Source organism: Drosophila novamexicana, unplaced genomic scaffold (genome assembly GCF_003285875.2).
Source record: "Drosophila novamexicana strain 15010-1031.04,08,12 unplaced genomic scaffold, DnovRS2.1 tig00000308-arrow-arrow-pilon, whole genome shotgun sequence".
Taxonomy (NCBI): domain Eukaryota; kingdom Metazoa; phylum Arthropoda; class Insecta; order Diptera; family Drosophilidae; genus Drosophila; species Drosophila novamexicana.
The window spans coordinates 971,040-997,215 of record NW_020824799.1 but is presented as its reverse complement, the minus strand read 5'-3'; the positions used below and the strand labels follow the sequence as shown (position 1 = coordinate 997,215).

Here is a 26,176-nt window from a genome sequence, read left to right as displayed (position 1 = left end):
GTTGTTCTTCTTTGGCATTATGAGAATTGAGCCAAACATTTTTCAACTGGCTGCGCGACGCAGACAAAGGCATTAAATACGAAATGAGTCTGGGATATATATATTTTGGAAACCGTTGACAGGCATTATTACTGTCAACCCCGTGCCCAGGGCTCTTGTTTGTCTAAACATAATTGAAACGCGCTTTCAATGAGTTAATTTGCAGTTTGCCCTGGCACTTCATGAAGGACCGGACCCCGGACGCCTACGTAAACACAATTAGGTGCCAAGTAATAGACGCGTCCAGTCCAAGCCACACGGGCCGTGAAATGACAAAATGTGGAGTAAACGATCTTGGTAAACAAACAAAGAGCATGGCCCATGAATTCTTGAATGAGCAGTGTCACGGCTCCACTGGCTGCCCCACGTTGGGGCATCGTGTGTCCACAACAGCCTAACATAATATTTTCATAGGGCATTTTGAATGGTTTTGTATTCAAGTGGAGCTCGCTCGCACGCCGATGCATCTCGCCGCCCTGGCGTATACGTAATTGTTTTGTAAATGATATGCCAGACAGACACACATGAAGTTATGCTGCCCACTGTCCAAATGACTTGCCACTTTTTTGTTGCCAAGTTTAAAGTTGCTTAATTAGGCGGCTCGACGAGTCTCGCATCTCGCGCGCATCTCTATGATGCGGCTATAGCCATATCTATGATATTTGTGGCCCATGTTGACAGGCAACAAAAGATATGTAAAGCTAGTCGCAGCCAACAGCCAACGTTGGACTGGGAATACGCATAACCATACGCACTGCTCGGCAACTTCATTAACAGCCACCCGTTTAAGAAGTAAAAATAAAGTATTATTTATGATTATTGTGAGAATTTCACAATGGCATGCGAGAATTTATTGTTAATGCTTTGTTGCAGCGACCAGAGACTGCGGCTGCGGCTGTGACTGTGACTGTGACTGTGACTGTGGCTGCGGCATACCCGAGCAGCCTCTGTACGATGGATGCAGGTACTATGGGCCACGTTGCACACCTGAGTGCGCAAATTGAGGACGAGATTAGGAAATGGCTTGGTTCATGGTGTGGATTAATTAGCAAAACGATTCTATTTACTCTAAACGTTTCTTAGATAATTCTCGAGTATATTTATGTGCTATTACTCACGCATTCATCTTTCTTTCATTTATGTTTAGCATAGTTGCATTCCATGCGGCTTTGTCCCACGGTGCTGCACTCAGATCCTCGAACATACGAAAATGCCCAGCAAGTAGACAAAACAAATTCCGACAGCAATAACAACTTTTGATGTTTTCTGGCATTGCACACACACATATTTACATATTTCACTTATTTCTCACACAGCCCGTTCTTGTCTAGTTTGGGATGCATTCTTGCGGCATGGAATTGTAATTAAACTTTAATTCGGATGTTATGCCAAGCATTTGCGGCTTACACCTGTTGCTGTCGTAAACGTGGCTCTTTATTAGTCAATCTGTGTTTGAAAGAATGCCAAACACTTCCCGGTGGCAGCTGTTGCTGACTGTCGTTGTTCAACACTTGAAATGCGTCGCCATCTTTGCTGCTGTCGCGTTGTGCACAGCGTTGCCACATTTCAGCCAGCCACAGTGGGGCAGTTGCCATGGGCTTCAATAATAAAATCTTGTTTTGAGAATTCATTCATACAAATTTTTATTGTTTTTTTTTTGTTTTCATATTTTTTTTCTTTTGCATTTTGTTTGTTCGTTTTTTGTAGCTTGTATTTTTTTCTTGTTTTTGTTTTTTTTTTTCAATTCATTTTTTAATTACTAAAATTTCATAAAATTGTTTAGACTAATTCGTAAGTACAACACTAAATTACAATTGTTTGTATGTAACTACTATTTTAATATTTTTCATGTTGCATAAATATATGTACTTAATGTCTTATAAACTTTTTACAATCTGACGTGTGTGTGTGTGTGTTTTTTTTTTAGGTTTTCTTTTTTGCAATAAAAATATAAATTACTAAAAACGACTATTTAAAAAATTAAATATTTATAAAAAATATATGTATATATGCATATGTATATAGGCGGTTTAAGCATATATTCTGTATGAGCGTAGATAACAAAATGTTTTAAAGAGAGCTTTTAGTTAATATGTACACAAAATTAGTTGAGATAAATATTGATGAGCGCTGATTTGTTGGTGTAGTTTTTTTTTTTTTTTTTTTTTTTTTTTTTAATTAGCAAATGTATAAGAAAAATATATGTATGAATATATTCATTCTTAATTTTTTTTTGTTTTGTTTTTTTTTAGCACTTTTACAACTAGTTTTACACTAACGAGGAACCATTTGCAATTTAACTGTAAGTTTTATGAGTTTGTTTTGTGAAGATTTAATTTTGATATTTTGGAATTACGCAAACAGATGTTGCGTCATACTTGCATACTACACATTGTTTCTTAAATGGTTTTGAGATCAAAATTAAATGTAAATCATTTTTTTTTTTTAGTATTTTTCTCTCTGTTGTGTAACAACAGAGGAAATAATAATAAGACTATACTGTTCTGTAGACTTGCAAACATACGCACGCATATATTAGATAAATGTTTTTGTATTTTGTATATTTCATTCAATTTTGTCTGGTTTTTTGTTGTTTTTTCTTTTCTTTCATTTTGTATCAAATAAATTTACGCTTAAGATTTATAAATTCAATACATTTCGTTAACAGTTAGTTATTAACTATAAATATTGTTGACTTCTTTTCTATAGTTGCTCCAAATTACAAAAAAAAAAAAAAATGCCAAAAATAATACAAAAAGTTAAAAAAAAATAAGATGAAATAAAAGGTGTATATAGTGTAAAAATTAAGCACTTATTATAGAATCACTAAATGTTGTTGTTTGTCTTCTTCTTCTTCTTCTTTTGTTTGTCTGTCTGTTTAGGGCTTTTAGATAATGTAATTAAGCTAGAGTTAAATTTGAGTCATACTTGATGCATATATTTTAGACACTAAAAATAGAGCGCGAGATAGTCAATTATTTTTTTGTTGTTTATTTTTTTTTTCTTTCGTTTTTTATTATTTTGTTTTGTTTGTGTGTGTGTGTGTGTGTGTGTGTTTGTCGTATATCAGAGCTTTTACCTATAGATACTATATACAAAATGCTTGTGCACTACTTTGCATAGACATGTGGACAAGTCGGTCGACCATGCAGCGTCAATGAGGAATTTTTGTATTTAACTTAGGCTATAAATTAGTTGCTAGTTACGTGCTAGAGTTCTTTGCGTTAAGTAGTATTTACAATTTATCGCAACTAAGTGAGAAAATAATAATAATATTAATAATAATAATTGAAGCAGATTTTTCAGTAACATGCAAAACGTCAGTATATATATATATATATATATGTATATAAGTATATATAGAGTTTGATTTCGTCCAGTTTAGAATTTCTAGAATTTCTCGTGGCTGCCAGCGCTTTCTCTTTTCTCAGTTACGAGCCGCAGCCCCGCGCCGTTGCCATGGTCCAGTGTGGAGGGAGAGTTTTAGTCGAAGGCAGAGTTTTCAAAAACAATTGATTTTCTTGAGTAGCTTTATATATATATATATATATATACGTATTATTTATATATATGTATTTAGTTTTATATACATTGAGAACTTTATGCTTACGTCAGTCCATGTGAAACTAAAATGTTAAATTAATAATTACGATATAAAGTTTTAAAATTGATCGATAAGTGTTTGTGTGTGTGTGCGTGGGTGTGTGGGTGTGTGTGTGTGTGTGTAGGTGTGTGTAGAGTTAAGCCTGTTACAATTTTGACGACTGCACTGCTTCAATCAACAACAAAGCCATAAACGGCTCATTTGGCGTCTCTCTCTCTCACTCTCTCTCTCTCTCGCTCTCTCTCGCTGGCAGTCTTTGTTTACATGTGCGGCGTACCACAGACCACGGTGCGCTGCGTCGTCGCCGCACCGCTGCCCGTCGCCGAGGCGGCGGCCATCAGCTGCGAGGAGCAGGCGCCGGCGACACCTGCCGCGGCCAAGGAGGGCCAGCGCTGGCTGCAGTAGGAGCCCTCGCCCAGCACCGAGATGCGCTTGCCCTTGCCCTCGCTGGCGCCCGTTCCAGCGCCGGACGCGCTGTAGTCTTTGGTTGAGCCGGCTGCTGCTGCCGCTGCCGCTCCGGCGGCTCCAGCGCCCGCAGAGAGCAGCTGGGAGGCGCGATGCATGAGCGTGGGATCCGTATTGAGCTGCTTCTGCGACTTGGCGCGCTGCAGCGGCGCTATCTGGCCCACGCCGCAGAACTCGGAATTGGCATTGTTGTCCGCGGCGGCGGCATAGTTGGCCAACGCTCCGGAATACATGCGGCACTCGTCGGCGGCGGCCGCGGCCGCAGCAGCTGCAGCGGCCGAGGCGCAGATGTTGTTGACCGACTTGTCCCACGTGTTCTTGATGATGTTGGGATTGCTGTTGTCAAAGGTCAGGCCGCCGCTGCTGCCGCGCTTCACGCCCAGCGTGCCGGCGGGCAGGCCGCCGACGCCCACGCCGACGCCGACGCCGCTGCCATTATGATGGAGCGTGGCGACCGCGTTCTGTTCGTTCTGTTTGCGTGCCTCGGCGTCGTCCTTCTCCTGGGCGCGCTTGCGCTTGCGCTTCATGCAGAAGACAACGCAGGCGGCGATCACAGCGACCAGCGGCATGGCCACGGAGAAGATGGCGATGAGCACGACCTGGGCATTGGTGAGGCCATCGGCGCGGGCCTGCGTCGTGGCGCCATATTGATGGGCATCGAAGCTGACCGAGTCGTAGGACTCCTCGTCACACTGCTTGCCGCGAAAGCCGTTGGCGCAGACGCACTCGAAGCTGTTGACGCGATTCATGCAGGTGCCGCCGTTGTGGCAGGGCAGGCTGCCGCACTCGTCAATGTCAATGGAGCAGTCCTTGCCGGTGAAGCCCGCACGACACGCGCACTGATAGTCATTGTTCAGATTGGTGCAGCTGCCGCCGTTGGCGCACGGCTTGGTCAGGCACAGATCGACTCGGCTGCTGCAGCGCGGCCCATGGAAGCCGGGCACGCACTGGCAGCGATACTGGTTGAGCATGTCGATGCAGGTGCCGCCATTCTGGCACTTGTGCCCCACACAGTCATCGATGTTCTGCTCGCATTTGGCGCCCGTGTAGCCGTCGGGGCAGATGCATTTGCCATTCGGCTGGCAGCTGGCGCCGTTCTGGCAGGGATTCGGATTGCAGTTGTCTAAGTGCAGCTCGCAGGTGTTGCCGCTGTAGCCGCTGGGGCAGTCGCACTGAAACCCCTGCTTGCTGTTGCTGCTCGTGTTGCGGCATCTGCCCTGGTGGCACGGCTTGTCGGCGCAGGTCAGCAGCTTCTCCTCGCACATGCGTCCGTTCCAGCCCTTGGGGCACATACACTTGTAGCCGCGCTGCGTCGCCTCGTCCACGCAGGTGCCGCCATTCTGGCAGGGATTCACGTCGGAATCGCACGAGTTGATCTCCGTCTGGCAATCGTTGCCGCTATAGCCCGGCGCACACATGCACGTGTACAGGCCCTGGCCAGTATTGAAGCAGGTGCCGCCATTCAGGCAGGGCCGATGGTTCGTGCAGTAGTTCAGGTCCTGGTTGCAGAACAGACCGCCCCAGCCCTCGTTGCAGATGCAGTCCCATGGCTTGTTGCACGTGCCGTGCACGCAGCTCGGGTACGGAGCACACTCATCGCACAGCGGTCCTCGCCAGCCCTTCTGGCAGCTGCAAGTAGAGCAAGGATAGCACAATTAATAAATGTCGAATAAAAAGCAAAGGAGAAGTCGAAATATTTAAGTATGTCCACAATTCAAATTGCAAGCGTCAATTGCACTGTGAACTAGTTCACTTTTCGCTTATCGATAACTAAATTTATTTGCCGCCAGTTCCAAAAGCAGAACGAATGCAATGCATAAGGCAAAAGGCAAAGCAAGAAAAAACGGAATATGCTCATTGCTCATCAATGAAATATGCAAAGGCAAGGGAGGCGAAGGGAAGGGGACGCTGATTGCTGGACATGACGGACACGGTTATTGCGCTCGGGGCGCTGGTTTACTTTTGAAGTCGAAGTCGAAGTCGAAGTCTCAGCCAATGCGAAAGCATGAAGGAAAGAAGGCGCATCACCTGCTTAGCAAATCGCTCGCACACAAACACACACACACAGACATAAATCAATACATACGTAATTGGCCGTGTGGGCGCAGCAACGCTTGGTTGGGTCTTGAAAGAAAATAAAACAAAAGGGCAACGACAACTTTTGCTTGGGATCTGCACTTTTACTGCTCCTGCCCGAACGCCCGTACGATTTGGATCGCTTGATCCCCCCAAGCGGGACGTGTGCTTGACAGCCGTGCCCAAGGAGAAGTTGTAGGGAAAAGGCATGTCAACTTCAGAGTCAAAAAAAAAAGTACAACAAAAAACAATGCAATGATGCGACGTTGTTTTTTTTTTTCATTTTCTGTTCAAGTGCACATATCCGCACAGCGCCGGGCAGAGCGAAGGGGGTTGGGGGCAATTTTGCATTTCTCACGATCGCAGCAAGCACTAAATTAATTTATTTTATTTGCAGCGCGCTCCACTTTGCGTTGCCAAACATACACACACGCACGCACGCGCGCGCGTCGCATTGTGCGCTGACCACAAATGCATTTTCGATTAATATGCAAAAGCCAAAAAAAAAACGAAAGAGAAAAATCCTTCACCCACAAACTCTCAATTGGCAATAATTCAAAGCAAATGCTAGTGTGGGGGGGGGGGGGTGCACAAGCGGTGCGAAAGAGAGAGAGAAGAGACAAGTAGTAATTGATATGCGTCAGTGTTTACACAAGCAGAAATGTCAAAAACGTTGGCGACACGACGTTCAACTATCAGCTGAGTGCGTGCGTGTGTGTGTGTGCGCGTGCGTGTGAGTGCATGTGTGTGTGTATTTGGTCATATAGCGCGCGCGCTTAGAATTATTAAAATATTCCCACCATTACGAGGCAGCGCAGCGCACAAAAAGCACTTTAATTTTCAATGGCTTTGCCGTTGGCTCTGGCCGTGGTGTTGGTGTTGGTTTGGGATTTGGCTGAGTGGCACACGCATAGTTGAGCGTAACGCTTGCGGTTTTTTCTACGAACAATCAACACGTCGGGGCCTATTTATAAAACAAACATTTTATCCCAAATCACATCAATAACATTTGCTGCTGCTGCTGCTGCTGCTGACGGGCGCAATGATGTGTTTGAATTTTTGGTTTTGGCACAATTATTGATTGAACCACAAAATGTTTGATTTCCGTTTGGCAGAGTGGGAACTGTTACGATCAATAGGCGGGAATATATGTATGTATGTACTTTATTGGCCAGCAATGCATAAATAATGAGCAACATCCTGTTCAAAATCGACAAGAAGAAATCTAAACAACGAACGGCGCAATTAGCTTTCTGCACTCGAGCTGGCAACGCCGGCCAACAGCTGCTGCTGCTGGCTGATGGCAACGCCATGAGCTGAGATTTGAGCTTGAAATTTCATGCATAAAATATTTGCCAGCGTCGTCAAAAGTGTTGGCTTACACCTTGCTGTGTCATTGTTGTTGCTGCCGCTGCAGTTGTTGCTGCTGCTGTTGTTGTTGTTGTTGTTGTTGTTGCTGTTGCCCTATGAAAAATGTGGGAAAACTTTGTAATTCAATTTCGTTCGCCGCTGTGTGTATTGCTTTTACTTGACTATTTCAGCAGGCACTCGAATAATTGTAATGCAAAACCTCGACAATCAAATGACAGCCAATGCACTCCCGACCGACCGACCGACCGAAAGACAGCCAAAAGAATTTCTTGTGGTCGCACAAAACGTGCACTAAACGGCTAAACAAACAGACTTTTGGTGCTGTTGCCACTTTTTGTCTCTGGCTCTGCTTATGCTTTTGCCCTTTACCAAACTTGGCAGCACTCGACAAGCGAAAACAACAAATAAAACTGTGTAAAAGGTGTGTCCAATGACAATTGTTGTTGTTTGTTCGAAGCAAAAACGTGCAGCAAACAAAACAGAAAAAAAAAAAATCAGCTCATCTTGGCAAAGAAAAGCTTTGCTTAATTAGCAACATGTTGCGCTCGATACGCAGCAACATGTTGCGGGTGGTCCCAAGCAACACGCTTTAAACTCTTTTTGGGCTTGTTTCACAATTGTTTTAAGTTTAGTTATTTATCTCGAATACTTACATGCATTGATTGGGCTTATCGCACTGACCATGGAGACAGCCTTTGGCGCATTTGGCTGCAAATAGAAAGAAAGGGCATACAAATAACATTAATTGATATGCTGATGAGCTTAACAAAGGGCAAATACTTAAAAATAATAGCCTCGTGAAGCGACACTTTCCCAACACATTTGGCTTTTAAGTGGCCAGCTGACCGACCACCTGTCACAATGCCCAGTTACGCCCACACGCAGCCCACATTCACGAAACAATGAGGGGAACACAATGCGAACAAGATTTGAGGCAATTTGAAGGGGGGGGGGGGGGGGGGGGGGGGAAAGAAAATAAACTTTCTTTTTCACGCGTCTCGGCAATGAAAAACCACTAAACGGGCCAAAATGTGGCATCTTCGAAACAATTCAACACTAGATAGACAAGACGTTTAAAAATGTTGTGGCCAAAATCATGAATCATGGCCCAAAAAAAAACTAAAAAATAAAACGCTAGTGACTCTCAAACTGTGCGGCAGCAGGAATAACTTGTTTCTAATATGCTGCGGCAGGCCAGGCCAACCCGGCCAGGCCAAAAGGAAACACCACAAAATGAAATAATCCCATGGCCGCAAAGAGCTGCAGCAGCATCATAAACCGCGGCCCGAAAACCGATTCCCAAGCTCCAAAAGGTTCGACGAAAACTTCGATTGTGAATTGGAGGAGCGAGTGAGAGAGAGAGAGAGGGTGAAGAAGAGCTGTTGCTGCTGCTGCTGCTGGAGCTGGGCCAAGAATGTGGCAAACATGTTTCTTTCGATCTGGGGCTGGGCCCTGGCAGGAAGTAGGGGAGTCTTCGCTGCCGCCCGCTTCGTCGCAAGGGCCGCGCACGAAGAAAATCGTGAACACTGCGAATAAGGCAAAGCTCCTCTTTAAACTGGCCAACCAGCGCAGACACCCCGTGTAAGTTTCTTTCATTCAGCAGGAAAATTGCTAGAAAATCACTAAAACGTGTTCTCTCTCCCGGCTCCTGCTGCTATGCGCTTTTAATTCCCCCGCACGCAGTTAATATATATAAGCCGTAATATTGGCAATTGGCAATGATTTTTATTACATGGCCACAGACCGAGGAGCAATCCAGACCAGACCAGACCAGACCAGAGCACAGCCAAGCAGAGCAGAGCAGCTACACTTGAAATTGTTTTTCCACAGCGACTGAAAGTGAGTTTGTTGTTGTTGTTGTTGTTGTTATTGTTGTTACTGGTTGTTAGCTGGTAGCCAGGTCTGAGGATCGTTTCGTGTCTATTTGAAACGTGCTCGGGTTCGTTATGTTCTTGGCTTCTTTCTTGTGTGAGTGCATGTGTGTGTGTGTGTTCACACGCCCGCAAGCGGATGACGCAAATGTATCTCATGGTTTAGGAGCGCAGGCCTAATGATTATGACGGACAATTCCAATTGGTGTGAATTTACTTTCACTTGAGTGCGCTTAGTTAGATATGTGGGTGTGATCTGCATCTGATAGATACATTTGTATCTTGCAGATACATTTGTATCTTGTAGATACATTTGTAACTTTGGCGTCTTAACAAGCCGACTGCAAGCGAAAGCCAATTTGCAAACATTCGAGCGCACGCATCTGACAGATACAAATGTATCTCGGGCCCAAGTGCACAGCTGCCCTTTCAGCCCATTCACAAAAGTAAACAACTTTAGTCTAAATAGCTCATTTCCTTGAAATTATAACGCACACACACACACACACATACACGTTACCAATTCAAAGCAATCGAAGTTTCATTCAAAAAAAAAAAAAACAAAAAGCCATGTTTACAGACCTTTTGGGCCAATTTAATAAAGGCAGCCACTTCCACATGAGCAACGTTTTTTTTTTTGTTGTCGATTTTTTGTTGTTTTTGCAGCCGCACGTTTTGGCTTTTTATTTGCTGCTGTTGGAAAATAATTTTCGCACAAATGTGTGTGTGTGTGTGCCTTAATTTAAGCTCATTTTTGCGCATTTAACTTGGAAATAAAGTATAGCAACAGAAAGAGCGGAAGAGGCAGCTGCTGCTGCTGCTGCTGGCTGGCAACTTGCTCAACCGGCAGCAGAAGGACACAAAATTATGTGCCCGAAAAAAAAGCAGGCAAACAGGCAGGCTGGCAGGCTGGCAGGCAGGCAGGCAGGCTGGAGCTCGAACCACATTTATGGTGTAATCAGCCGTGGCCAGCCCTAAAGGAAGTTCTGGTCTCGTCCTCAGCAATGCGCGGCATGCAGACGAAAACGACGACCGACGACGCAGGCGCAAGATACTCAAAAACGACATCGGCCACGACGGTACGTCATGATGATCAAGAAGCTGCTGCTGCTGCTGCTGTTGCTGCCTGTATTTGTATCTGTGTTTGTTGTAGATGCGTATGTGTGTGTGTGTGTCCACACCACACCTTGAATATGGAACCTGGGGCCACTTGCACTTGGCGTGGGAAGATTTTTGTGCTCTTCGCCAGTCTTGTGCTCTGATTCACAGTCCCTATGCGTGTGCGTGTGTGTGTTTGTGTGTGTGTGTGTGCCCCCGAAAATGCTGCATAGGTAGCTTGTGGGCTACTACAAAGGGCCGAGTCCGCGTCCGAGTTCAAATTGTGTTGTTTCTGTTGTTTTTGTTTTGTTTTGTTTCTGCTTCTTCCTCGGTGATTTCTTTTGGTTTCTCAGTTTTTCAGTTTCTCAGTTCGTTAGACGTTTTGTTGCGCCCGTTTGTTCTGCCCCACGCCAAATGACAAATGATTTTTCCCTCACAAAATGAGAGGAACAAAATTCATTGATTTTTAATTTATTTGTTTGGCTATTTGGCTTTTCGTCGATATTTGAATTTTTTTTTTTCTGCTACGGCTGATATTCAAATGTGCTTCGGCATTTTCGTCAAATCATCGCAAGCTACGCATTCAAAATAATTACACTTTTAATTCGTTAGCAGCTCCTTGTGCCACCCCCCCTCCCCCCTCCTCCACCCTTTCATCCCCCCTTGTTTTGTTTTGTGTACAATCATCTCATTTGATTTGACAAGCAAGTGATTTTCAATAATAATGAGAGCTGCCCGTCAAGTGCGGCACAAGAAACGCGGCACGTTGTGTCCACTTGACGGCAGCAACAACAACAACAACAACAACAACAAAAAACATGGCCAAGAGCTTCGGCGAAAAGAATGTATAATTGTCGAACTGAGTGTGGAACTGAAGTAGTTGGCCCTCTGAGTCTTAGAAGATATATCTTTCATCTGTTGCATCTATATCTGTGTGTATATCCCTATCTATATCTGTATCTATATCTGCAATCTGTATCCGTATTTATATCTGTACATATATCTGTATCTGTATCTATATCTATATATATAATCTGTATCTATATCTATATCTGTAATCTGTTTCTGTATCTATGTCTGCATCTATATCTGTATATATCAGTATCTATATCTGTATCTATATATGGTATCTGTATCTGTATCTGCATCTAAAGGCTAGCTACTCATCAATCTGATGGATACTTACGTTTCTCGCAGTAGTCGCCCTGCCAGCCTGTCAGGCAGATTATTTCACCAGTTTCGGAGCATGTGTAGTGCCCGAATTGATCATCACGGGGTCGGCAGAGATTCGCACAGCCGGTGCCATAATAATGCGCATCGCAGGTGACACGAAAATCGTATTCGAGCGAAGTGTATTGGGACTCGGATTTGTTCGTCTTCCATTCGGATGAGACCTCGAGCACTTGCTGCACAGAGAGGCGTTGTATGAGCAGATCTGAAAAGAGATACAGACAAAACCATAAAGATAAGTAAAGTGTTTCGGTTTGTGTGTGAGAAAAATACGAGTCGAGTTGGCCCTAATGAAGATTAATTGGACTCGGGTTACAGTTTAAGGGAATCGAATGAACTTGGGAGGCTGTCACTGGAGCTGGCTGTCCCTGGCGGCATTTCGGGAGATTAGAAACACAGACACAAGAAATTCCGAAATCCCAAACCAAAAGCCGAAACTTCAGCTCGGCGAGTTGCAATCGCAATTGCGCTTGTCACACTCGCCGCGCAGGCGCACAAGTCAAGTGCCGTGCCAAGGTATGCGACCAGCCGGGGGTAAGTACTTGGTATTTGCAACAGGCGGGCGGGCGGGCAGGCAGGCAGGCAGGCGGGGGGGCAAGCAGGCAGACAGTCAGCCAGGCATGCAACACACGACCAACTGAGCGTCGCAGACGGACGTCAGTTGCATTTTCAGCTGTTCGCTGAGCCAAGCGGACCGGTCTTTTTTTTTTTTTTTTTTTTTGAGAAACTATTGGATGGCAACTTGTTTGTACCTATGTGTGTGTGTGTGCGCGCGTGTGTGTGTGTGTGTATGCATAGCTGTTTCATATAGCCACATTATGCCATGGTCTATAAAGTAAATTGCAGGTGCATGACTATTCGAATTGCATGCAGCCAAGTCGAACCTTAAGCCGTGGCTGACGCTGAGGCTGAAGCGAGCCAAGAGTTTTGTTAAGTTAACAAAAAACAAAAAAAATAAGAATAAAAAGAACCTATGCATAAATCTCCGTCTATCTATTGTAGCTCAAGAATCGAGTGAAAAGATATACTTTTTGGAACGCGCTGGCAAAAGCAAAAGTTGCCAAAGAGTTGATCACAGCAAAAGGCAGTTAGTGAAAGTGCGATTAAATAGTTGGCCACACAGATTAGCCTGGCTTAGAACCGCGATTAGAGGCAGCTAAAAAACTGGCAAGCGGCTGGCTGGCATGCAGTCAAAAACGAATACGAATATGGCCAGAAATGTTGTTTGCCCAATAAATTACAAGCTGCAATTGACAAGCGCACCAACTGGTTGCCCAAAATTTTGAGTCAAATAACCATATTCAAAATATCAACTAATTAATTACCAACCAAATGTGTGAATGCGCATGTGTGTGTGTTGCATAAACAAAATTCTAAGCCAGTTGCAAGTTGGCCAAGTCGTGTGCTTCACCTGACGTGGCAAAATGGAAAAACGCTCAATGCCTGAGACTCACGCCAAGCAACAACATTCCCCCAAAAAAAAGCACAGCTCAAGGCACAAAAATTATATTCAAAAATAAGCAAAAAGAATTGAATATTGTGTGTCTGTGGTTTTATTTACATTTGCAACACACACACACACACATACACACAGGCGGGCACACACGGACACACACATGCGGCAACGGATTTGTGGCATGACAGGTTATTAGGCGACGTACCGGCAACGCTTCAAGCGAGACGCACAATTTGACTGCAGGTTTCGGGGTCCAGTTTGGCCAGTTGGCCAGTGTGCAACAACAACAACAACAACGACAACGACAACAACAACAACATAGAAATAAATGTGGAAAATCATGCGCAGCAATTTTTGCAAATATTTACGCAAAACGGCATTTTTTTTAATTATCTATCTATAAAAAGGACACTAAAAAGAAGACATTTCGCACACTCAAAGTGAAAAGTTGCGTGCGGCAACTTTCGCAATTAAAGAAAATGTTGCTCTTAACGACATGATTAATGGCCGCCGAGTGCGGAAATTGTCAACAGCAATCAACCGAATTTTCCTGATGCAGATGTTTTCTCCTCTTTAATCAATTCTTCACTCTAATTATCAGAAACTAGATAAGCGAAATGGTTATAAGTACTTTATTTTCCCTTTGGGACATTTACTCAAGAAGCCTTTTGGCTAAATAAACACACGAACAAGTGTTGCCAAAACTATAAATAACTATTTCCCAAATTTCCCAGCTTGGGTAATTTCCTAAATTTGGGTACTTCTTCCAGAACAATCTATTACTCACAAACAAATGTTGCCAAATTGCTATGAGATTCCAATCAGAACTACGATAATATACCCAACTAAATAGACGAGTGCTATGCAATAATTTCCCTTTTAGGACATTTAACCAAGTCACTTTTGGTACTTTGTTGCGCGTTTTGTCTTTCGAGTGAAATTTGTGTGCAACAAATTTGCAAGAGGCAGAATCTCAAACTTGACTCTGACAAGGGGCAAGGCTTAAGTGTAAGGCTTTGGCAACTGCAAATATTTAGTCGCAGTCGCTGTCGGCGTCGGCGTCGCCGTTGCCATCGCATCGCGCTGACTTCTTCTAAAGGAATTTATAAAATACCATTTTATCAAGACACACGACGGCAACGCGGCAACGTTGCAGACGGTTCGGCAAAGGGGGGCGGCGGCGGCGGTGGCAACAAGTTTTGTGTTTCTGTGGCAAAAAGAGACCCAGGGACTGTTGCTGGGCTGCCGCTTGATCCAATGAGTTAAAATTAAAAGATAAGCATTTTAACAACATCGCCAGCAACAACAACAACAACAACAACAATAAGGCACAACAACGTGCAACTAACAACTTTGGCATTGGCAGAGATTAATTGGTAGGTAGGGATAGGTGAAAAAAGAGAAGGAAAGAAAAAATAAACGAAAACAAAACCTAAAAAGAACGCCAGCGAAAATCTTAAGAGCATGAGTTGAAAGATTTCGACGCATCAAGCCAAGAATCACCTTGCACGACGCCTCGTGCGGACAGGGGGGCAAGTGGGGAGGAGGGAGCAGGGGGGCCGGTCAAGCTGTGTGTCTCGTCCTCCTCCTCCTCCTCCTCCCCCTACTCCATCTGCTCCACCTCAGGCCGTCCGGCAGGCAAACAACTGCTGGCCTCCTGCCTGCAGGCAAACTGGCGAAAAGGTCGCAACTCAGTCGAGTTCCGATGTCCCCCCCTCGCTGCGTTCGTATTTCTCCTTTTTTGTATGTAATTTATGTTAAATGAATATAACAAAAAGAGCTGCTAAACTTGTTGGCCATGCAACGCACTCGAGACAGGCGTAAACCTACCATGCAGCCAGCCGGGCGCAAGTATGCGGGAGATCGTCCCCGAGCCTCCTTGATATAATGAAATTAATCCTTGACAAGCGCGTACAGCGACTAGAAGAAATGTGCGCAAAATTGAAATTGCAAAGGGCTTGCCCGGCCGATAAAGATCTATTAGCTCTGGCCGCGTCTAGTACTCGAAAATTAGCTGTTAAGATCGAGCTGGGCTCCCAGCAGGATATCATCAGTTAAAAAAAAAAGAAAAAGGAAAAAGAAGGGAAAAAGATAGAAACAAATCGAGTCGAGCTAAACAATTAAAATTCCTATACCAAGGAGTCGGTTCTCCAGAAAATGGGGAACGCAGAAAAACTAGATTTTAATGGAAGCCCACATAAATCTTGGTCCCAGGTCAGGAAAACAAGCAGGTAGCCCGATCATTGTGTGGGAAAACTGTTCAGAAAATCAAATGGAAAACCTGCTTTGATCAAAATGTGAAAGAGTAAAGAGAGAGAGAGAGAGAGAGAGAGAGAGAGAGAGAGAATATGATGATATGTGGTGCAGCGTGTCCTTGGGCATGGACCACACAGATCCCTCCCTACGTCTGTGTGTGTGGGCCTTATCTGGCTGCTGGATCGACGATCATGTCGCATTGTTCCAAGATGAATTACACGCCGTACACGATCGCTAAATTCCGCAGTGAAATAATCAAAGTCCTTCGCCTAGCATCGACAGTTCGTGATTAAGAAAAACGCAGACACAAGCTAAAAAACGTAAATGAGACGAGGACGAGGACGGGGTCGGGGTCTGGACGACCTCAGCACACTTCCGTTCGAGGGCGAGCAGACAACAAAGGCGACAAGTCTGCGGTGCCTCCGGCCTGGGTTTATCCCTGACTAAAAAAAAGGGAGCCAGCGGTGCTAAACCTGACGCTCGCTCAATGCCTCAACCTGGCTGTTATTTAAAACCACTCGAATGTGCCGGAAATCTTACACACACACACGCACACGCACACACACTTGCGGCAAGTGTTGAACTTTAGTTAGTTGCGCAGTTAGCGAAACTAGAAATTTGAGTGGCCGCATATCAGGTGTCGCTCCAAGGATCGTTGATCCTCGCCAGCCAAAAAAAAGTAATGAATGCAAAAAATAATCAAAAAACAATTCTGACAGCTTTCGATCAAACAGGAAGCAGGATGCGAGTTATGAATTTCAATTAAAACAAAAAAATAACTGTGCCACAGGATGTTGACAAACTTTTGGTACTCACTGTTGGTGCGCGCATTGGCGCTGTTGTTCGTATCGTGCCAGGCCTCGACGATCAGCGTGAATGTGCCCTGCAAGCAAAGCGTAAAAAGAAAGTTAATACAAATCATATTAAAGAAGAAAAATAAAAAGGGTAGATTATTTATAGTGTTAGCAAGAGGAAGAGCAGCTTATCAAAACGGGAAGCGATCCGCGCTTTGTGCCGCATTTAAACGAAATCTGGCACTTATAGAGATATCATCTGGGCCACAAACCAGCTTCGAGCTAATGGCTCGAAAGCTCTTACAAATCCCACAGCCCACAGAGCTCATTATAAACAGATTATGACAGCGCCGAAGAGGCCCGCCCACATGCCCACAAGCTAGCCAGCAAGGCAAGTGGCGGGCAACGGGCAACGGGGGGGAGGGGGGCAGGCAAAAATGTGCCAACACACACACACACACACATTTCAAATGCAAATGCACAGCAGTTGGCAACTGGCAGCGCCCTCAATTCACACTTGATTACAAATGCAGCCTGGCCCGAAGGGGGGAGGGGGAGTGGGCAAAAACCAGACAGAGATGACACAAAATCCAAGAGCCAAAATGTATATATACATACATGCTGTGTGCATAGAAACATATGCGTATTGGCAACATCTGAGCTAAGCTCAAAGTAGCTTGAATGGGCGTGTGATTGCGTACGGCTTCGAGTTTGAGTTCGAGCTCGAATTCGAGTTCGAATTCGAGTTTGCGTTTGAGTTCGTGTTTGCATTGCATTAAAGCGACTAATTTTTGACTAACTTTCGATTGCTGCATCGCTGTTGTTGTTGCTGCTGTTGTTGTTGCTGTTGTTGTTGTTGTTGCATGTGTGTTGCGTGGGCGGCAGATGTAGAATTAATTTAGTTGATAAGCGCAGTGCCGTTTGATTGCATAAGCAGCTGAAGTATTGGATGTGGCTGCGGTGTGGCCAGACATTGAAAACTGCATTTGCACATAAGCACATAAAGCTGATGGGCACGACAGGAAACAAATCAGACACACACACACACGCACACATAGATCATTGGCAGTTCACAATGGGAATTCGAACGAATGAAGCGCTGCATTTATTGGGAATTTTGCAGTGAATACAAGTTTTATGCCTTATTGGGCTATAAAACGAAATGAATATATTTTTCCAATTGGCAAATTTCAAATTATTCTAGCAAACTCTGGCGACTAGCTGTGATATATATATATACATATAAATACGCATGTACATAAAATATATATGTATACATAAAATATATGAGCTCCAAAAATAAATGAGCGACACACACACACACACACATGGGAACACGCGAACATATATCGCGTGCGACGACGCTGTATTTCAACGTCAATATCTGCAGCATAGGGTGAAGTGCATGCCAAATGCATAGGGCGCACGAGCAGAGTAGGAGTGGCAGCCACGTAGCAACAGGGACAAGACAAGACAAGACAAGACACCCGCCGCAGTCATACGGAGGGGCAGTGCGGGGCGAGTAGGGGCCGCATCGACAGACAAAAGTAACAAAGTTCAATACACAGGCAACAGGCAACAGGCAACAGCAAAAGCCACAGACAACGATGAGGAGCGTCAAAGTTGCTGCCGTTGCCAGTCGTTGACTATTTTTAGGCACAGCCACAGCAGCAGCAGCAGCAGCAGCGGCAGCGGCAGCTGAAGAGGCGTCTCCGGCAACCCCCAATGCAACAAGCGCATCTCATACACTCGCACATGCATGCGTGGCCCGTGGCCCGTGCCCCGTGCCCAACCCGTGGCTCATTTTAATTAAGTGCAACATTAAATTAGTTGCTGCTGAGACTCTGGCGCGCGTCTAGTCGCTGACTATAATTACATTTTATAGCTTGACCTAGAAATATTTGAAGTTGAAAGTGTGAGCACCAAAATAGAGCATTGTCTGACCGAAATAGTCAATTTCCTATTGCCTGACATTTGTGAATTGTCAACAAATTCCCTGTATTTGCATGTGACTGGGATCATTAATTGGGCAATTGTATAAATTTCCCCATTTTGGCACATCAATTTGGGACATTTTGCTTATTGACTTTTGCTAATGCATTTCGCATATTTATGCATGATTTTCTTTGAAATTAAAAGTGTGACATTTGTGAATTGTCAACAAATTCCTTGTATTTGGGCAATTTTATAAACTTCCCTTTTTTGGCACGTGCGCTCTGATGTCCGCTGAAAAGGTGTTCCCATTTGGGACATTTTGCTAATTGACTTTAGCTAATGCATTTCGCATATTTATGCATAATTTTCACTTTGCCCGCAGCTGCTCAAATTTATGCAACTTACACAATTCACGTGCCGATAACTCCAGCTAGACTCTAGCTATGTGTGCGTGTGTGTGTGTGTTAAAGTGTCGGCATATTCCCCCCTCCCCCCCTGTCCAGGCGCAATAGCCCAGGCATGGGCCTAGCATGACTTTGCCACTTTAGTCAACGCATGTGTGTAATGATAATAATGCTGACGCTGCACATGCGCGAGCGATTAGGAAGTAAAGTGTATACACAGAAGAGAGAGAGAGAGAGAGAGAGAGAGGGGAGAGGGGGCAAATCCACCCCTTAAGTCTGCCGCACACGCTGCGGGCGCGCTGACAAGCGAGAAGTCGCTTCAAAAATACGTTACAAAATGCAAGCGGGCCTCGGCGCAGCGCAAGGTAAAGCCCAGCACAAATAATGTGGGGTGAACAGCCAGCATAGAGGCAAGGGAGGCAGGGGTAGGGGCAGGGGGCAGGGGGCGGAGCGAGTCTTCATTCGGTATGGAAAATGTGGCCGTAATACTCGTTATAATTAGGAAATGCATCGCATGCAACCGTCACAAGCTATATGCGAGTGCTGCTTGGCCACTGGAGCATAAAAGAAGAAGAAGAAGAAGCAGACGAAGGCAAATGGAGGAATTCAGCTAGAGTGCAAGTATTTCGAATTTGAGTTATTTATTAAGCAAGCACGTGCGCTTAGCTGGGCGAGTGAGGGAGAGCGAGAGAGGAGAGGAGGCAGGCTGGACAGTCTAATGGAAAATCTGCGAAAGGTGACCAAAAGTCGTTTCTCTCTCGCTCTCTCTCCCTCTCTCGCTCTCTCTTTGTATGTCTCTCAAAAAAGTAACGTACGTTTGCCTCTGTCGTGTGGGGTGGGGTCAGCCAGGGGTTGAAAAGCGGCCCCGTTCCCGGCAATAGTCAGCGAGCTGGAAATTGTCGCTGGTGGTGCGCGGCGGCGCACGCGTTTTTCAGCGCATTTTAATAGTCGACAGATGTTTGCGCCAACAACCCTTGACAAGGACACAGTCAGCGCGGCAGCGACTGCGGCTACGGGCGGAAATAAGTGCGACGCACAGTCGCACAATCGGGCAGGGCTGTGCTATAAAAAGCCCCCAAACAAATTAGCAAAGACGCCGCAAGAGAGAGAGAGAGAGAGAGGGAGAGAAAGAGAGAGGGCAGAGTTAAAAGAAATTACAACTGAGCTGCGAAGACAGCACTGAACATTTTATTGACTGACTGACTGAGTGACTGACTGACTGAGTGAGGCGGGCGCTGACTCACTGTGTGAGGCTATATATAGAGACGGAAGATATATACAAAGTTATCTGTTGCGGGAGGATCGCAATCGCGTGCACTTACCGGCCAGGCAAAGTTGAAGGCGAACTGTATGGGATTCGTGAAGCCCCTGCTCTGAAAGCTCTGCGCATCCGTCAGATTGAAGGAGTTCTCGCCGAGTATGGGGGTCACAACATCCCCGTATGTGCACTGCGAGGTGGTGTCTATGGTCGCCTGGTAGTGCTTCAGGCAGACACGAAATCTCGTCTTGCAGGTGCCAATGCACCTGCCCGTCGTCGCATCCTTTTCGCCGGTGCAGCAATGGCCCTCGCTGTCCCGGCCGTGCTCGTTGCTGAAGTATCTGAGGCGCAATTCAAAATTGCCGGAACTGTGAACCTGAGCGAGAGAGAAAGAGAGAGGGAGAGAGGTAGAGAATATTGCATTAGTATAATCAAATTAAAAAGCAATTCATTTAAGTTGACGCTCCGATCGAAAGATCGCTCCAGCCGGCATACAACAAATCAAGAATGCAGCATCCCCAGCAACACGGCAATAAATCTTTCAACATGGTATTTTACCGAAAAAAGAGCTGCAAAAAGAATAAATAAATGAAACACGGCTACGCTGCGGAATTTTACGTGGCGATCAGCAAAACCACAAGCAAAACGACAACCAAAACCAAATACCAAATCGAGTAGCAATTGGCTGCAGATCGCGCAAAAGAGACCCATGCAAAGGACAAAGCGGAGTCTTATGAAATATTAAGAGTCAAGAACCGGGCAACCAAAATGCACAGCGAGCGGTCGCCTTTTGTCCCCCCCCCCTCCCTCCCCCCTCTGGCGGCCATGTTTCGGTTTACTTTAGACTCGACTCCAAGTTCGTTTCGTATTTCGTTTTTGAAGCGCCGCCTTTGTACGGGAGGTATTTGCATATTTCGACTTGCAAATTTGCGATTTGATATCGTTTGATTTGATTTGTCATAAATTTCTTTCAATTAATACGCTATCACATTTTACGACGCCGGGTGTGAGATGAATTTGTAAAATAGGTCGGCAGCGCGTGTGTTAACAACTTAATTATTTGAAATGTTTTCGAAAATAGCCCGTTCTGTTTGGAGTTTCGAGAATTTCCCTTGTTGGGAAATTGATGTCCGTCTTTTAGGGAAATTCTTGCGCATCGTATAAGGCTGTCGCCAGTGCACTTAAGTTATAATTATGATCCATAAATGGGCGCTGAAAACTCTCAATACTACGACAAGGCAATGCCCAAAAATAGGCGCTCTAGAGTTATTGCTCTGATTGCTGCTGCTGCTGCTGCTGCTGCTTCTATAACTGTTCGGCAATTAACATTTTGACAACAACAAGTGAAGCTTGTTAAAATGACAATTTAATTGTTAACAAGACCCGAGCACCGACTGAAGGCAGAGACGCAGCTAGCCGCTGCTCCACATGCGTTGGCTTGGGAAGCTTTTATTGTTCGAGTTGCTCTTGTTGTTGTTGTTAGAGTTGCTGTTGTTGTTGTTGCTGGTTTAGTTGATCTGTTTGTATGAACATGGGTGTTTAATTGCTCAATTAAGCAGAAGTGCGTCTGACGCTGCCTCTTTTCATGTCTTCTTCAGATGCTGTGTAAGCAATGCCCCTTCCACGCACAGGTGTAATCCGTTGGGGGCTCCAGAAGAGGAAAAACAAAAAACATAAAGCGTGGCTCGATGATACAAAGGGCGACTTTGAAAAGAGACCAACAAAAAAAAAACAACTGTAGCAAAGCTGCTTAACTAACATTTAATGGGCTCGGCAATTGAGCTCTGGCGCTAACATTTGCCGCACGCCTTTGTAATTGTGGCAAGTGTGGCGAGTTGTTGGCCTAGAGCGCATTCGGTTGATAAGATAAAGCAATTATTGATGTTCTAGCAGCTGCGAGTGCAGCTCGCGATAGCGCATAAAACTCGCACAAATCAAATATATATAGAAAATCAAGAAGGAAAAAACGCCTAAGATACACGCAAAACGAAAGACTTAAGCAACGAACGCGCCGACATATGCAGGCTGAGACGTCGACGGCGACGCTGCTGCGCTACGTACAACAAAACGTGTATTAATAAGCAGCGGGCCAAAAAAAAAAATAAAGAAGTAAAGAAATAATAAAAATAAAACAACACACGGCAAAACGGACGCAAAAGAGCAGCACAAAAAGAAGCAGCAGCGGCAGCAGCAGCGACAGCGGCAGCGACAGCGACGACGACGGCAACAGGCAGGCGAAGAAGAAGAAGAGGAAAAACGTTGAAAAAAATGAACAAGTAAAACCGAATTGTTTCCCACGGCATACGATTTTGCCGGTCAACATTGATGGTTAAAACGAACAAACGAACGAACGAACGAACGAACGAGCGAGCGAGCGAAGGAACGAACGATCGGGCGACGAAGTGACGGGCTCGACGTCGCGTCGGTGAGTTCAGTCGGAGGCGCAGCAAAGCAAAAGGTGTAAGCAAGAAACGAACGAACGCCAGGTGAAGAAGCGGCCTGCAGACGGCAGTGCATGCATGCACAGCCAGAGCCAGCCATGTTGAAAGAGCGAGAGCGAGAGAGAGTCACAGTAAGAGAGAGCGCAGCACAGAGAGCCGCTCTCAGAGAGAGAGCGCAAAAGCCCCATAGCTATAACAGTTTAGCGTGTGCAGTTGTTGTTGTTGTTGTCAGCTGGTGCTGTGGAGCTTTGTGCAGCCTGCAGCCGAAAGAGCAGCGCCAAAGCGCAAAAAGAGCAAAACGTGACTTAAAAGTGAATTGGAGTGTTGTTGTTGTTTTTCTTTATTTCTTTTTTGTTGCTTTTGCTGTTGTTGTTGGCTTCATAAAGTGCAGCTGGCAGCTGCTGGCAACAGCCTCCGCAAGCTGCTGAGAGCGCAGCGGCAAAGAGCGAAAACTTGTTTTTTTTTTTTTTTTTTTTTGAACGGCGCTTTGAAGAAGAGTAGTGCGAAAAAAATATAAGAATTAATAGACGATCAGCAATGATGCGTTGCTGATGCGAGACACAGACTGCGACGGCGACGGCGACTGAATCAGAATCTATAGGAAAAAAAGCTCTTGCAAAAGAAATGTTAGAAAAAGCAATAAGCGGAAGGAAGGTTAAGAGGCAAGTGCAGGGCAGGGCAAGAAAATATACAGCTATGGCTGGCCAACTATTTGATATGCAACAAACACACACACACACACGCACACATGCACATTACAAAGCAGAAGAAGCAAACAAAAAGCGCCAATGCGCATACAAACAAAGGCGCAGGCGGTTGTCAAAATATGTACAAAGCAAATCAATTTGCATAACAGCGAAACATTTACACACACACACACACATACAGAGACAGACAGACACACACAGAGACACGTGTTCGGTGGGAAAAGAAACAAAGCTGCGGTGCAAAGCTTTCAAATGATGTGCTATGACACAAAACCACAATAGTTTTGTAAAACAATTTGACACCATTTGAATGCTCAAATGCGGTGCATACGATTTTCCCACACTATTTTTGACAGTTGATTATAATTTCCCAAGCAGGGAAATTCTGCTAGCCAGCCAGCCACCCACGCACATTATGTTACAGTAAATGCATAGCAAAATTTCCCCTTAACCAATAAATTGTTGTTAATTTCGAAAATTCAAATTTTCTATGCATTTCCGTAGCTGGAAAAATATCATAATTTTATACACTTGTTACAGTTCTTTTGTTTGGCTTTGCCTTCAACTATGAACTTTATTACGCTTGAAGACCTTTTGGGCACACACACACACACACACACACAGACACACATAAATAAGAGGAGGAAAAAGCGCCTGTCGAGAGAACTTGAAAGCTGAAATGCCAAGTTGGCCCAAGACTGGTCGGGACGGGAACGGGAACAGGAACGGGAACTGGACAGACACTTGTTAAAAGTGTTAGAAAATAGTGCGTTGCATTGTTTACCTTTTGCTTGACTCAGTTTGCTCAGTTAGCTGTTGGTTTTTACGAGCCATGGTAAATTTATACTGTATATGAACGTGGTATTTTTTGTTGTTTCTATTTTCCTCTACTGCGATCACTCGGGCCTGACGCGACTCGCTGGGCCCCTGCCTCAGCAGCTACCACCACCCCGCCGTCCCGCAACCCCTCAGCACTTTTTGCCATTTCTGCTCAGTGTCTTGCACGTCAACTTGGGTTGACTGCCTGCCTGCCTGACTGACTGACTGACTGACAGTTTGAATGTTGTGGGTTACAACACACACGCACACATTAAAATGTATCAACGCACGCATTTTACTTGTATTTTAATAACATTTTCTTACAGGTGTTTGCTTAGCCTATGCTGCTGAGTGAGAGAGAACAAATAGGGGGAAAGAGAGCGAGCGAGAGAGAGAGAGAGAGAGAGGGAGAGTGCCCTTTGGCTTTGGTACGTTGTTTATTAATCATTTAAAGTCATCATCATAATCAACCGTTAACAACGGGCTTGGGAAACAGTTATAAGCGCAAGTGAAACAGCTTCTGTGTGTGGGAGTTGCGGCGCCCGCCTCTCTCTCTCTCTCTCTCTCTCTCGATCGCACCCTGGTTTCTAAATTGCAATTAATTATGTTATAAAGTGCGCAAGACAAAGACGAAAATAATGAAGCAGCTCGGCTCAGCTCAGTTAAGCTCAGAGACTGCGTTATTCATTCATTCGCTCATTCATTCATTCATTTGACGTCGTTGTCTCAATGTTAATATGAAAATTGCACGAAATGCAAAACAGAAGAAAGAGCAATTACAGCATGTCGAGTATGTACATGTGCATGTGCATGTGTATGTGTATGTGATAAGCATTTAGACACAAAGTACGGTTATTTGATAGTTAAGTGATATTAAAACGCAGCATGTGTGAATAAACCATGTGTAAAAGAAATAGAGTGATAGACAGCGAGGGGTGAGGGGGAGCTTTCAATGCTGAATTCTAATACAAAAGGAATAAGGTATTCATATTTCAGTGTTGCCAGATTGCCGCAACTAGCACATCCCGAGTCTCAAGCTGAACAACAACAGCTGCACTTTCTGATGTGCCCCAAGTTTAACTTGCAACATTTCAGCTGGCTGAAACGCAAGACCGCAGGAGGTTTCAAGACGCTTTTTCGAGTGCTGTTAAAATTAGCAAACTAAATGAAAAAAGAACAAGAAAAAAACAGCAACAGCAAAGAGAGGCGGCAGAGAAGAAGTGCAGCAGAGCCACATGCAATGTTCAGGGGATGCTGGCGTTAAAGATCAATGAAAGAAGCAGACGCAAAAAAAAAAAAAAAAAAAAAAAAAAACGAGAGCAAGTGCATGCAACGAGCAGCCGCCGCTGCGCATGTGTCGACGACGTCGACGTTGACGTTGACGTTGACCTACGCAAAGTGTAGCCAAAAACGCCCAAGTAAGAAGCGCATGCAAAAATGTCGACAGCGGCAGATGTTGCCCATTTAGACACTCACACACACACTCACACGCACACACGCAATGCGCCTGTATTAGTGCATTTAAGTTTCATATTGAAATCGAGCAGCTTCTCGGTTTTCTGTTTTTCGAGGCATGCGCCGTTGGTGGTAATTTTTTTTTGTGACCCTATAGAGACTGTTAAGTTTTTGATATAGACCTGTTTGTCAATTGAAATACCCAAAACTAGTTTTCATCTAAACGAGTGCCAAGGGTGTTCCTTAAAAACCAACCCCTGTTTGCTCAGCTGTTTTCTCAACTCAACTTCTCGTATTACATTTCGTTTTTATAAAAACTAGCCAAATTATAATCAAAAAAAATTAAAAAAAAAAAAAATGCATAGACGAGATAAAGTTATTATAGCAAGGCAAGGTCCTTTTCTACGCATATCTGAATTTTGAATTTTTTTAATTTCAGGAAATGCATATTTAGGACTTTACAAATTCTATCCAACTATAAAAACCGCTAACTTTAGCTCGTCTCTGGGTTGTCACCAGGCTGGCAACGCCAAAAGCTCGCTCTCCTTCACGCACACACACAAAACGGCAGCTGCAAAATACAGGCGCGCATGTGTGTAGCAAGAATTACCGAAATAAAAAGAAGAATAACCAAAGAAAAACCAACAAGTTGCTGGTCCTACGAAATTTAATTAAAATGTAAAAGGAGAAAGGCGAAAAAGGAGCAAGGCAGAGGCAGAGGCAGAGAGAGAGAGGGAGAGAATAGCTTACCTGCACAATTACTGTGAAGCAAATGAATGCGGTTAATAAACATTTAATCCACTGCATGTTTATTGCTGTTGTTGTTGCCAAGCTTTCTTGCTGTTGTTGTTGTTGTTGTTGCTGCGGTTGTTGTGTTGTGTGTGTTATTATTAGTGT

General features: G+C 44.7%; 1 protein-coding gene across 1 annotated transcript; it reads right to left on the bottom strand.

The window, feature by feature from the left end:
• Positions 1 to 3,862: 3,862 nt before the first annotated feature.
• On the bottom strand, positions 3,863 to 26,101 carry LOC115759482 (neurogenic locus protein delta). The gene is made up of 6 exons (XM_030700416.1): positions 26,030 to 26,101; positions 19,922 to 20,233; positions 16,283 to 16,349; positions 11,711 to 11,959; positions 8,209 to 8,263; positions 3,863 to 5,737 (listed from the first exon to the last, which is right to left on the bottom strand). The coding sequence occupies exons 1-6, from the start codon at positions 26,084 to 26,086 to the stop codon at positions 3,904 to 3,906; spliced, it is 2,574 nt and encodes an 857-aa protein (XP_030556276.1). The 5' UTR covers positions 26,087 to 26,101; the 3' UTR covers positions 3,863 to 3,903.
• Positions 26,102 to 26,176: the final 75 nt, after the last annotated feature.